The sequence below is a fragment of the Microtus ochrogaster genome, unplaced genomic scaffold (genome assembly GCF_000317375.1).
Source record: "Microtus ochrogaster isolate Prairie Vole_2 unplaced genomic scaffold, MicOch1.0 UNK80, whole genome shotgun sequence".
Lineage (NCBI taxonomy): Eukaryota > Metazoa > Chordata > Mammalia > Rodentia > Cricetidae > Microtus > Microtus ochrogaster.
In genome coordinates, this window is record NW_004949178.1 from 1,551,090 (window position 1) to 1,564,645 (window position 13,556).

Genomic DNA, 13,556 nt, shown 5'->3' on the forward strand with positions numbered 1-13,556 from the left:
TGCATGTGTGTGTACTTGAGTGCATGTGTGTGTACCGTGCATGTGTGTGTACTTGAGTGCATGTGTGTGTACCGTGCATGTGCAAGAGCCTTTGGAGGTCGGAAGAGAGCATCAGGTCCTCTGGAGCTGGAGTTACAGGCAGTTATGAGCTGCCATGTGGGTGCTGGGGATGGAACCTCGGTCCGTCTGCAAGGCAGCGAGTGCCCTTAACTGCTGAGCCATCTCTCTAGTCCACCGCTTTGGAACATTATGGAACAGTTGAGTCTGGCATTGGCTCAGTCCTCTCTAGTGACTTACTCAGCCATCTCAACCACAGGAAAGTGGCTGTCTTGTCACACTGAATGTCCTCTGTGCTTCATCTGAGAACAGCGGAATCCAGCGCTATAGAAAATTGACTGTGAGATTCCTGTGTTTCTCCTAGACTCCTTTGCCGTTCAAGTCAAGGACGTCAGGTTCCACATTTAGCTTTTGCGTTTTGTTACGCACTTCCCTGCCTCCCCCATCACTGTGCACCCAGTGTTATCCAAACATCTCTCTGTTCTGTGGGTCTAGACACTGTTACTTTTGCTCAAGTCCACTGCTCTGTGAAATTAGATGCCCCTTTTGTTACCTTTTTTTTTTTTTTGGCTTTTTGTTTTGTTTTTCAAGACAGAGTTTCACTATAGTTTTAGAACCTGTCCTGAAACTAGCTCTTGTAGATCAGGCTGGCCTCGAACTCACAGAGATCTGCCTGCCTCTGCCTCCCGAGTGCCGGGATTAAAAGCATGCACCACCACTGCCTGGCTACTTATTTTTTTTATTCATAATCAGAATTTAATTTTGCCATCCAGTTAGACTTGGAGGAGAATATGAAAACCAAAGGCCTGCAGTGCAAGTGGTTTAGATGCAGGCAAATGTCAGAGCCGTTTCCAGTGGGCGATGGAGGGCCTCTTGCTTAACTTGCTGTTCCTGGTCTGAAAGCACTCCATGTCTTCTGCAATGCTCATGCCATCTTTCACCTTCCCGAAAGGTCGCATCCCTGCCGTATGGGCAATCAAGACTCAGAACGTGCAGATGAAAAACTGGGAACCATCTGTGCTTGGTCCAGCATTTTCAATGGACTAGATGCCAGGATCTGTAGGTTGACATCATGGCAATCATGATGCCATTGTGACATCACAACCCTGGCTCATGAATCCTGGACTGATTCTGTGAGAGTAGGCCATGTAACTGGATCGGTTCCCTTCAGTGTTCCCTAGCACCCACCTGAAAACCAGGATTGGCTCCATGAACCTGCTTATTATCTTCCTATGGGGGAACAGAAAGAGGCAGGTCCTGGGAGCTTGCTGGCCAGACAGCCTAGCAAAACTGGTGAGCCTCAGGTCAGCGAGAGACCCTGTTTCCAGGGAATGAGATGAATAGCAGTAGAGGAAGACACCTAAGGTACTCCGGTCTCTGCTTGTCTGAACACCCCTACCCAATCCCACACACAGGTTCATACATACATATGCCATTCAGTACAGACACTCCTCCCCGCTCCCCTCCCCAAGACAGGGTTTCTCTGTGTAGCCCTGGCTTTCCTGAAACTCACTCTGTAGAGCAGGCTGTCCTCGACTCACAGAGATCCTCTTGCCTCTGCCTCCCGAGTTCTGGGATTAAAGGTGTGCACCAGCACCGTGCACCTGATAACAGACACAAATTTTATCATGCCCTCTGTGAGTTGAACATGGAACTCATGTATATTAGGCAAGCACTCCTAATGAACTATATTTTTGGTCCTTCAAAACCCTTTTTCTTTCAGTCTTTTTCTTTTTGAGCCTGGCAGGCCTTCAGTTTGCTATATAGCCAAGGATGGCTTTGAACTTCTGGTCCTCGTGGCTCCACCTCCTGAGTGCAGGAATTACAAGCGTTAGCCACCTCACCAGGTTGAGATTCCCAATCTGTCTGGGTCTGGGTCTGATGAAAGGTGCACTGGGAAGTTCAGTCTTTGGTCTACCCTTGCTGCCTCTACTTTGGTTAAGTGCTGCCTCCTGGCGACTACTCAGGACACCTTCGGGGCAACCTGGCCATTTTAATTTGGGACCTTGAAGATGATGCAACAGTTCCCCGAGGGGGTGGAGAGTCTGAACGAGAAGGCTGGCAGAGAAGTCCGGGAGACCCCGCCCCTGGCTGCGGGCTGGCACCGGCCCTGTCGCCGGCTCTCCCAGGGGCTTCCCGGCCTGGTCTGCTTCTTGGTTGGAGGCAGAGGCCGTCTGGGGTTGGGGCTTTTGGTTAGACCGCGGTCTGGCTGCCTGCTCTGGCTGGATTGGGAGGGAGGGAAGAGGAACCTGAGTATGCCTGGGCAGAGGACACGTCTCTAAGGGTATCCGCCGTCATTTCCCGGGGACTAATCGTGTGTGTGTGTGTGTGTGTGTGTGTGTGTGTGTGTGTGTGTGTGTGTGTGTGTTGGGGTTCCCAGACCTTTGCTGCCTTCTCTTTTATTCATCACAGTTCCTTCTTCTAGAGTATTTTAGATACAAGGGAAGGGAATAGAAGGGACGCCTGGTAGGGTGGAGTGGAGTCCTGGTCTCTACTCCGACAGAGCGCTGGTCGGCACCTGCTCATTTGAGGGCATTGAGGGCATTGTGGCTAGGTCAGGTATTGAGCGGCCCAGATTTTAGCGCTACAGACGAAGAGGAAGAGCCAACTAAAGGGAGGTGCCTATGGGGCCCCAGTGAAATGAAAGTGACTGGGGAGGGAGCGTGGGAGAAAGAAGCAAAGGTGAGGCAGCTGGTAGAGGGGGATGGGCGCATCTACCTGGGGTCCAAGGAAAGAACGTTAGGTGTGGGCCTTTTAGTTTTTCCATTAACTAAACAAAAGCCAATTTCGTTTCTGGTGTGCATGTATGTTGAGTGTGGTGTATGAACACGTGTGTTGGGGGTGCTTGTGCCGGAGTCAGAAGATGCAGAATATGCACACTTGATCACTACCGGTTCCCTTGAGACAAGGTCTTTCACCCCATTTGGAGCCTGACTGGCAACCAGCAAGACTCAGCAATCCTCCTGTCTCCACCCAAAGTAGCTTTTTTGCCTGGCATTGGGATTAGAACTCAGGTCCTGCCTGCTTGGGCAGCCATCGATCTTAGCTACTTAGCCATCGCACCCAGCCAGTCCTCCGCCAGTCCCCCCCCCTTTTTTTTTTTTGGAGACCGGTTCTTTACAGTCTAGCCTAGCCTCAGACTCATTAAGTATTGAGGCTGACCTTGAACTTCAGATCTTCCTCCCTGCCTCCACATTCCAAATGCTGGGTTTAGGCTACCATGACTAGCCCTAAAACTCTCGTACACCCACTGACTGCAAGAGATGGAACCCAGGATCTTGTGCTAGGTGAGTGCTCAGCCACCAAGCTGTAAGAGTAAATTTCAAACTCTTTTAGGCCTGTAAAAATGAAAACCACACCCCTCCCCTTAAGGCCATTAAGATGGAAAAGATTAAGAGTCTGTGAACTGTCCTGACACTAAGTGACCTGGAGGGCAAGTTCAAGGGCCCACCCAAGAGCCCAGCCAGCTGAGAAATCAGCATTGTTCATCATTGGACTTATTTACCCAGCAAATGTCTGTTGGTGGTTTGTGTGAGCCTCTCTCCCTCGCAGGGTACAATGGTGGACTGAGCTCTTCTGATGCTAATCTCCTATTGACTGACCAATAAGCAATGACCAACAAATAATACCAGGAATGAAAAATGTTGTAGAAAAGAATGTTCCTAGCAGGAAGAATGGTCAGACTGACGCTGCCAAAGCTCTTTGGTGGGAGTGAGGTTGTTGTGTGGTCCCAGGAGAGAGGCCAGACTTCTGTGATAGAAAGCAGGGGGACAACTCTGTCTCTCATCTTATGACGGCCACCCCCCTCCCAATAACCTGAACCTGTCCCCAGACTAAGACTAAAGGGCCAGTCAGGCAAGGAGCAGCCTGCATCTAAAAGGACATTATATTTTCCTTGGAATAATTCTAATTTGGTGCCAGTGAATTCTGATTTCTGCCTTTTGGTGCCGTGTGATTTGGCTCCTATCTCGTGATGCAGACAGGATTATTATTATTATTATTATTATTTGGTTTTTCGAGACAGGGTTTTCTGTAGCTTTGAAGCCTGTCCTGGAACTCGCTCTGTAGACCAGGCTGGCCTAGAACTCACAGAGATCCGCCTGCCTCTGAGCCAGGATTATTTTTGACATTTGTTTTATTCCGTGTGTGTGTGTGTGTGTGTGTGTGTGTGTGTACGGACTGTGCATAGTTCTGTACATGAACGCGAGTGCCTGCGGAGGCCAGAGAGAGTGTCAGATGTCCTGGAGATGCAGGCAATCAGGAGCTGCCTGACGTGTGAGGTGGCTCTGGAATAGCAGCACGTGTTCTTAACAGTGTCATCTCTAGTCCCCAGTCAGAACTCTCGAGTCCTCACCAGGACCGTATCAGGAGTAATTCTCGGGACGCAGGTCCAAGTTTCAGGGTGTGGACTGGAGACCAGTGGGCTGATGGCTGCCTAAAGTCAGCTGTCACACCTGGGACTGTGCAGCTTCTGGTGCTGTGAAGCGGCTCTCCCCTGCACGGAGATTTATACCGTCTACGTTTTCAGTGGCTTACTACGCCTACCAAGAGATGCAAATGACATCGCTAACATAAAAAGGCTCATGTAGTTTTTAAACATTTTTATTTGTTTGTTTGTTTAAGATAGGGTTTCTCTGTGTAACTTTGGAGCCTGTCCTGGAACTTGCTCTGTAGTCCAGGCTGGACTTGAACTCACAGATATTCACTTGTCTCTGCCTCCCAGAGTGCTGGGATTAACGGTGTGTGTCAGCAACACCCGGCTAAACATTTTTCTTTTTTACTAGTGTTATGTACCTGTGTGTGAGTGTACAGGTGTACGCGTGCCACAGAGCAAATATGCCAGAAGACAGTTTTTTTTTTTCTTTTTCTCTGTCTTTTTTTAAAGACAAGTTCTGTGTAACCTTGTCTGTCCTGGAACTCATGTAGGCCAGTCTGGGTTCGAACTCTCAGAGATCTGCCTGCCTCTGTTTCCCAAGTGCTGGGATTAAAGGATTAAAGCCTGTGCCACCACACCCAGCCAGAGGCCAGCGCTTTCAGCTAGCATTCCCTTTCTCCCCCAGCTTCCCGGGCTAGGAGCAGCTTGTCAGGTTTCAAAGGCAAGCACTTCTACCTGTAGAAACATCTCCCCACTCCTATTTTTTTATTCCAAGATCACATTTCCCCCCATTTCTGAAAAGTCAACATTCAGCAGATATTTCAATAACAGTGGCTTGAAAGGCTGCCAACTTAGGAATGTGCCCAGGGTGGCACAAAACTAGTTGTTTTTTACCTAGCAGCTCAGACTCACTGTTAACAACTCCTCAGCCAATTAGGGATCTGAGCTGCCAGTGGGCTGGTTGACATCTGGGTGCAGGCTTGGCTGTGCCCACAGGTGGCCTTCATTGCTATGCCTTGGCTTCCTTGGTTTGTTTGAGAGGCTAACAGGGCACTGACTCTTGAGGTAGGACTGAAGAATTTCACTAGCCTGTCGCTGGAAACAGAATGAAGGAGAGGCAGGGAGGGGCTCAGGAGGGCACTTTACATTGCTGGGTGCACTAAAGTTCTTAACAAGCTAGGGCGACGAGGAAGACCGGGGGCTGCTGTGGGGAGGAGGAGCCCAACAGAGGAGAGGATGCCTAGGTGCCAGCAGGCTCGGAGGTTCTCTGGGTCTGACCAGGCAGCCTCAGCTCCGGCCCATCCTCTGGCCCCTCCCCACTGCCGGCCAGAGTCGCACATGTGTTTTCCTGTTTTCCATTTCGGTCCGTCACCCTCTGCTCTTTCTGCTTCTCAGAGTCCGCAGCTGCTGAAGTCACACCCCTGATTCTCTTAACTGCACCCCCTCACCCTAGTGTGCTGATAGCCCCCTCCTCCCTGCACTTGCTCAAAGGTCTCCAGACAGGTAAGAGGCGGGGAAGCAGGGAAAGTCAATGTGTGGGAAGCCCAGGAGGAGGATGGAGTACCTGAACATTGCCCAAGGAGAGACTTATTTCTTGGCCCCTAGCCCTGGCCCTGTCTAGGTAGAGCCTTCTGCCGGGAGACTTCAGCTTTTGGTTAATGGGAAGTCCTGGGCAGAACAGTAAACGGTTTCTTTATTTAATTCATTTTTTTTTTTTAAAGGGACGGTCTTAGTTAAGTGGGATATAGAAAAACAAATGGAGGAGCTGGAGAGGGAGGGGCTGAGCAGCTATTGTGGAGCGATGAGGACTCTAACCAGCACCAGCCTGTATCTGTTTTGTTTCTGTTAAGGGAGGCACAGGGACGAACCCGTTGGGTAGCAGAAAGCAAGCCCTGGGGTCTCAGGCAGAAAGTGTATTCTTACCATAGCTCATAGAGCGTGGTGGTTGAGGAGTCAAGACTCTGAAGTGCGGTCAGGTGCCTGGAGGAGAGGAAGAGTGTTCTAGTGTTGCTGTTGGAGCCTAGAGCGTGGTCGTTCAACACTGGCCGGCTGCTCTGGGAGGCACTCCATGCCAGGTATCCACTTGCGAATGAAAACTTCTCTAGGCTATAGAATGAGCGTATTTTTTTTCTTTTCTGATAGCTATGATGTCCTCAGAGATGAGCACACCAAAGGACAGGGAAAATGACAAGGGGTTTGAAGGTTTCTGTGAAACCTGTTTTGGCTAAGCTCCTACAAGGAGAGCCTCGGGGAATGCTGCTTTACTGGGCTGCCCGAATGGGGCAAGCATTAACCTGAGAGCCAGGGTCTCAGGGAAGAAAGTGAGCTGCCAGCCCTGGTGACTTCTCGTCTTTGGTGTCAGGCAGTGGTTGAGAAAAGCGGGAGGTTTCCATGAATGGCAGCCTCTTGTGCCTGCCTGACTGCCAGGCTGGGAAGATGAATCCATTTGTAGTACTTCCTGGGGAGACCACTAGGGCATGCTGTTTGCTGGGGTGCGGGTTCTGGCCTGGGCTGACCTGGCTCAACTCCTTGAGGATTTCACTTTTATGCCAGCCACGAACTCAGGCTCGGGCTCAAACCCCCCCCCCCATCACTTCCTTTCCTCCTTTCTTCTTTTCTGAATTCATTATTATTATTATCATTATTATTAATTACTATTATTATTATCATTATCATAGATTTGGGTTTATACTCCATTGTTGCCCATGTATTTGATCCTAAAAGGCTGTGTGTTTCTGTGTTTTTAGTAGTGGGCACCCTAGATGTCACATCACTCCCCAAATGATCAAGACAGGAGCAGCCCGAAGGCAGTGGCATGCTTTCTTTCCCCCACACTGCCACCTAAGACTGTAGGGGCTTTCTTTTCAATCTGATTGCAGACTTCTCTAGGTAACTCATTAGGGGGCCCCCTGGAGTGGTTTCCTGTGACCAGCGACCAGCAGGGCCCACAGCTGGAAGTTGAGAAGATAACATAGCTCTGTGATCTTTGCTGCCTCCCTTCTGCTTTGGCACCCCACAGAGTGTATGGTCCCTGCCTTATGGGGGTGCATACAGTTCAGTGAGATGATGCCCTGAAACACGCAGCAGCATGTCTGATCTGGGCAAGAACTCAAGCAATGCTAGCTAGCACTGTTTTTCTGGAAAGCATAAAAAGCATTGAGGGATGCTGGGAGAAAAGGAGTGTCTTCTGGGTGAATTTCAGACATATGCGGGGCTGTCTTGTGAGAAACATGAGCTTTAAATATTTTTAAATTTTATTTTTTCATATATGGGTATTTTGATTGCATATGTCTGGGTACCAAGAGTGCACAGTGCTCACGGAGTCCAGAAGAAGGCAGCAGAGCTGGAACTGAGTTGCGAGCCACCATATGGGTGCTGGGAATTGAAGCCTGGTCTTCTCAAGAAGGGCCAGTGCTCTTAGCTGCTGAGCCATCTCTCCATCCTCCAGCATGGTCTGTGGAAGGCCTACACTCAGCATTCCCTCTTGGTTTATCTAAAAGTTTTAACAGGCCGGAATGGGAAGGTGAGCCGTAGAGATAATTAACCTTCAGGATATTTTTGTAGAATAATCAAAAAAGGGGTAGGAGGATAGAAGAAGAGACAGACAGTTCGGTGTCTAAAAAGACTCAATACCATATTTAAAGTAGATTCTAAAGACAGAATAAACTGTGGTCTTCAAAATGCGGAACTTGTTCTGTTGATCCTGGGCCTGCCTAGCGTAGCTCATGAAACCTTATTTGCACACTTGTGTGTGTGGGTAATTTAGCACTCTACCACTGAGTGACACTCCAGCCCTCCGTAGATATGTATACACTCATTGATTCCTTTATTGTTTGTTATTATTATTGAGACAGGGTTTCCCTGCACAGCCTTGATTGTCCTGAAACTCACTCTGTAGACCAGGCGTCCCTTGAACTCAGAGATTTGCCTCCCAAGTGTTGGGATTAAAGGCATGCACCATCACCGCCTCTCAGAAATTTTTGGATGTTCCAGAGGTTTCCCTAAGGACGAAAGAGCTCACTGGTGGGATGGAGTTGTACCCAGAAGTTTGATCTCATTTCTGAATCTTATTTCTTTGGACATAGCTTGAGGCGAAAGCTGTCATCCAGGGGAATGGCTTGAGCTTAGAGGTTGTTGCCCTTTTCCCCTCATGGGGAAGTGTACAGAACTCTCTCTCAGGACGCCCACACAGGGCGTCTGAGCCGCTCTCACACTTCCTGTAATCTCGGCATATGAACAATGGGTCGCATTCTATAGCCCTTCCTGCCTTTTTTGTTTGGGGTGAGAGAGAAGTGAGGTTTGGGTGGGACGTGGAGGACCTGGAGGTCTGTGCCACTGCTCTCCCCTTGCTGACTTGCTGGACTCTCCAGGATTGCAGAGAACACACCCAGTTGGCTGTCCCTTCCCTCTGGGCCTCCTGTCCTGGGGCAGAGCTGACAAAGGAGACTCCTGAGCGAGCACCTTCTTATCACAGAAAGTGCTGAGCCAAGAGCTCCAAGCTGCCCCTTTTGCAGATGTGAAAGGGCCTGTGAACCTTGGACCCAGATGGTTGCTTAACACTCCTCTCCCTTTCCCTCACCCCTTCCTTTTCTAGCTCTCTCACCTCCTCCTCCCTTCTTGACCTGACTTAAATCCGGGAGGCATTTGTCTAGGCTTCCCTTTGACTGCTGGAGGAAGGAGAAGCAAGCCAGACCACTGTTCTTGGAGGGTGCACGCCTCTTTGTCTGCTGCTGACCATTGCTGTGGAAACCCACTTCTATCCAGAGCCAGGGAGTGAGTGTGCCCCACCCTGATCCCTTGCTAACCCCTCTCTGCTGTTGTGCATGTCCCGTCACTTCCTCAAGCTCCAGCGCCTCTTGCTCTAGTGTTTCCCCATTTGTCTGACTAAGCTTTCCTAGTTTGTGCAGCTGTCTCCAGCTCTGTGTTTCCAGGCATCTGCTGCCCGGCCTTAGCTCTTTTCCTTGGTTTTGGCTGGTATGTCTCCAGCAGTTCTGTGCTGGGTGGGCGGCCACCACCCACTGCCTCCAGTCACCTCTGGGTCCTGCTGTGTATTTGGGCCACTCTTCTGAAAGGTCGTTCCTACTTTTTGGCTGGTGTGGATGTGAGCAATTCGGTGGCAGGAACATGGGATGGTAGAGGCTGGGACAGGTATCTGGGAAAGGAAAAGCAACATAAAGAGAATTGCCCGTCTTTTTTCTGGATGGGTGGGGCTGCTTGGGCTTTGCCAACATCGAAGATGCCAGCTGACCATTTGCTAATGGATGTTCCCAAGTAGGGAGGTGACTGTGCATCCATTTGAAGGAGTCAGGGGAGCTAGCAGCCTATCAGCAAAAAGAGGATCCAGCAAATTAGTCTCTTGCAGGGCTGGTTCCTCATGCAGGCGTCTATCTCAGCATAGTGACATTTGAAACTGAAATCGGAGGGAAGACAGACTTCTTTGGGGGTGGTGGGAGTGGGGAGGCAGAGAAAGGTTCAAACCACTGTGGCTATATGGAGAGCTACTCAACTGCCTCCTGCCTGGCCCGTGTCACAAGGGACTGAGAGACCTCCGGGATGCTTTTCTTCTGGGGGAAAAGTCCAGTTGGGGTCATTTTTACAAGGCTTGAGGGAAGTCGGAAGTGAGAAAGATCTCTGAATTGGTGGGTGCTGACCCTGCGGCGTGGGAGGGAGAGATGCTGTGCGCTTGCCAACCCTGCCTTCTTTCTTCCTTAGAGGGCAATGCAAGCAAGCTGGTGAAGGCCTTCCTCCTCTCCACCATGGTCGACACTACCAAGTATGTAGCGGCTGCCCAGCATGAGGCAGATTCCTCTGCTCTGGAAGATGGGGCCAGCCCAGTGGCCGAGCAGGTAAAACTGAAGAAGGAGATCTCACTACTTAACGGCGTGTCCCTGATAGTGGGGAACATGATCGGCTCCGGCATCTTTGTCTCCCCCAAAGGTGTACTCATGTACAGTGCCTCTTTTGGCCTCTCGTTGGTCATCTGGGCCGTTGGGGGCATTTTCTCCGTCTTTGGGGCCCTTTGTTATGCTGAACTGGGTACCACCATTAAGAAATCTGGGGCCAGTTACGCTTATATCCTGGAGGCCTTCGGAGGATTTCTTGCCTTCATCCGCCTCTGGACTTCTCTGCTCATCATTGAACCCACCAGCCAGGCCGTCATTGCCATCACCTTTGCCAACTACATGGTGCAGCCCCTCTTCCCGAGCTGTGCTGCTCCCTATGCTGCTGCCCGCCTGCTGGCTGCTGCCTGTATCTGTAAGTAGAAATGGGGCAGGAATGGGGATGTGGAGGACTGGGCAGAAGTGGAGGTGTGAGCCCAATCAAGAAGAAGGAGTTGGGGGATGAATGCCCATGACAATTATTTTAATTGTAAAAATTAATGTATACTGTGGGGGTCTAGCTAAATAAGCCCTCAAAGGGAGGCTCTGAATTCAACAACCAGTACTACCCCTAAAAAGTTTTATGTGAAAATTCAGTTCATCTTAGTTTAAGGGTTGGTGAGGTAGCCCAGTCAATACAGAGCTTGCCTCGTGTGCAGGCGGCTGTGGTTTTGATCCCCAGCACTGTGTAAACTGTGTGTGGCGGAACCAGAAGCCCCACCACCTGGGAGACAGAGGCCCCTCGAGAGTCAGGAGTTCAAGGTCATTTCTTAGCGAGTTTCAGGCCAGCCTTGAAGACAAGACACCCTGTCTCAAAAAGCAAACAAACTGGTTTTTTTATGATGGAGCATACCTTTAATTCCAGAAGGCAGCAAGATAGCGTTCTAAGGCCAGCTCAGCCTACACAGTGAAACCCTATCTTAAACAAACAAGAAAAAAGTTTAATATAGTATTAAAAAGTAAAGGAAGAGCTGGGTGGTGGTGCACGCCCTTAATCCCAGCACTTGGTTAGCAGAGGCAGGCCGACCTCGTTGAATTCCAGGTCAATCCGGTCTACCGAGCTAGTTCCCGGACAGTCAGTCAAAGTTACACAAAGAAATCCTCTCTCAGAAACAAAACAAACCTCCTCAACAAAACAAAACAACCTCCTCAACACCCCCACCTGAAAACCCAACCAACTAAGCAAGCAAGCAAACAAACAAAAAACAAAAAAGAAGAAAGCAGCCCACCTCTCCTTTCCCTAATTCTGATTGCTTGTCGCAATTGTTTTTTTTATGTGCTCCTGCTTGTTCCCCTTCAAGAACAGTTTTTTTTTTTTTTAAATGAAGTGGGACAATACAATTGTACCTGTAAATTCTTAGCCTTTATCAGATTACCTAGCTGCCAGTTCTGTTCCTGGCCTTGTACGCCAGTTCCAGTTTCTCGGATTTGCAGGTGGTCATGGGTAATGGTGTACTGCAATAGTTACCCACTTAGTTTATGCACTTTTCCTTCCTCTCCTCCTACTCCTCTTTTCTGAGACAGGACGTTGCTGTGCAGCCCACATTGACCTTGAACTCACGTCACTCAGTCTGACGACCTGGAACTTAGGATCTTCACGGGTTGTAGGCCTGTGCCACTGTGCCTGCTTACGTGTGTATTGGCACATAGTAGCTGTATGTATTATGGGATGCAGTGTGGCATCTTATGTTTTTGGCTATGAGCCTAGCCTTTAAGGGCTGGGGCATCTCCCCAGCCCCAGTTGTGACTTGTAGTCTGCTTGCACAGCATGGACAATCAGCCGGGTAGCTGGCGTTTCTGCATCTCATCGTGTGTCATCACGCTCGGCTGTTCTGAAACATTCAGCAAACTGTTGTCAGCCGCCGTCTGACCGCTGTAGGACCTTAGAAGTTATTCGTCTTCTCCAGTTCACCCTGTGCTGTCAGTCTTCCAACCCCTAGGTTCTGGGAATCCTTCTCTTCCTCTTATTTTTTTTCACCAATGTTCTATTATCCTTTTTATTTTTTAAAGTTAAGACAGGGTCTCACGGTGTGGCCTTTTCTGGCTTGGAACTTGTTGTGTAGACTAGGCTGGCTCCAAACCTGTGTCTGTCTCCCAAGTTTCACTTATGTTCCAGATTGCTCTAGCTATTAAGCCTCCCTGCCGCCCAAGAATTTTGTGATTTAAAAACAAAAGCTGTGTGCACAAGCAGAGCCCAGAGGGAGATGTCAGGTGTTCTGAGCTCTTCCCGTCTACTGTACTCCACTGAGATGCACCGAGACAGGGTGACTTTCTGAACCTGGATTGACACTGGTGGCCAGCAAGCCCCTGTGTCTGCCACCGACAGTGTGACCATGCCCAGATTTGTGTGTGGGTTCTGAAGGTTTGAACTCAGGTCTTTATTTCCCTACTGGTTGCGATTGTTTTTCTCCTTCTGTGAGGAACGTCATTGTGTACTCTGCACTGACACTGTAGGTTGTTTGGGTAATACAGACATTTTAGTGCCGTTCTTCAATCCGTGAATCTTTCTTTTTAAACAAGGCCCCTTAACGTAGCCCTATCTATGTGGGAACTCTTTGTAGACCAGGCTGGCCTCAAACTCACAGAGATCAACTTGCCTTTGCGCTCAAGTGCTAGGATCAAAGGACCAAGACCCCACCATGCCTGGCTCCTTTGTGTATGGTGTGTGTGTATTCTCTTTAGCTTTAAGTGTTGTTTTGTGACTTGTAGAAATCATGAATTTCCTTGTTTACATTTGTTTCAAGGACCTTATTTGTGGCAGCTGTTGTGAACGGGAGCGGGTCTTGATTTGTCTTCAGCAATTTCAGTATTGGTGTATAAAAGAGCTAATTATTTTTAAAATGCTGGTTTTATAGTTTGCAACCTTACCGAACAGTTTTTGGCTGGAGTCCTGAGTTTTTCTATGTATGGCCTAGTGTCATGTGTAAACAGGCACAGCTTGACTTCCTCTACCCTGTTTCAGTGCTCCTCATTTCTTCACTTGCCTAACTTCTGTGACCTTACTTCTCACTCCGCACTCTGCCACTCTGCGAGAGCCCACAGGCATGGTGGTGTTCGCCCATAATCCCAGTTCTTGGCGGCAGCGGTGGTGTACAAGATCAGGAGTTCAAAGTCGTCCATGTTTTTGAGATGAGGTCTGACTACGTAGTTGAGCCTGGCCTCAGTTTGCTTTGTGCCCTAGCCTGCAAGCATTGTAATATGTGTATCTATTGTGTGTGTGTGTGTGTGTGTGTGGTGTGTGTGTG

The 13,556-nt window shown here is 49.4% G+C and overlaps 1 protein-coding gene across 2 annotated transcripts in view; it reads left to right on the forward strand.

Annotated features, from left to right (window-relative positions):
- Positions 1 to 5,791: 5,791 nt before the first annotated feature.
- The window catches only part of Slc7a7 (solute carrier family 7 member 7), a 49,672-nt gene continuing 41,907 nt past the window's right edge, over positions 5,792 to 13,556 (forward strand). Inside the window, exons 1-2 of one of the 2 annotated variants that reach the window (XM_026777685.1) lie at positions 5,792 to 5,935; positions 10,145 to 10,687. In XM_026777685.1, the coding sequence (XP_026633486.1) occupies positions 10,189 to 10,687 (499 nt within the window). In that variant the 5' untranslated portion in view covers positions 5,792 to 5,935; positions 10,145 to 10,188. Of the gene's footprint in view, positions 5,936 to 9,088; positions 9,206 to 10,144; positions 10,688 to 13,556 lie in introns of those variants that run through there. The other variant, XM_026777686.1, reaches the window with a different exon arrangement.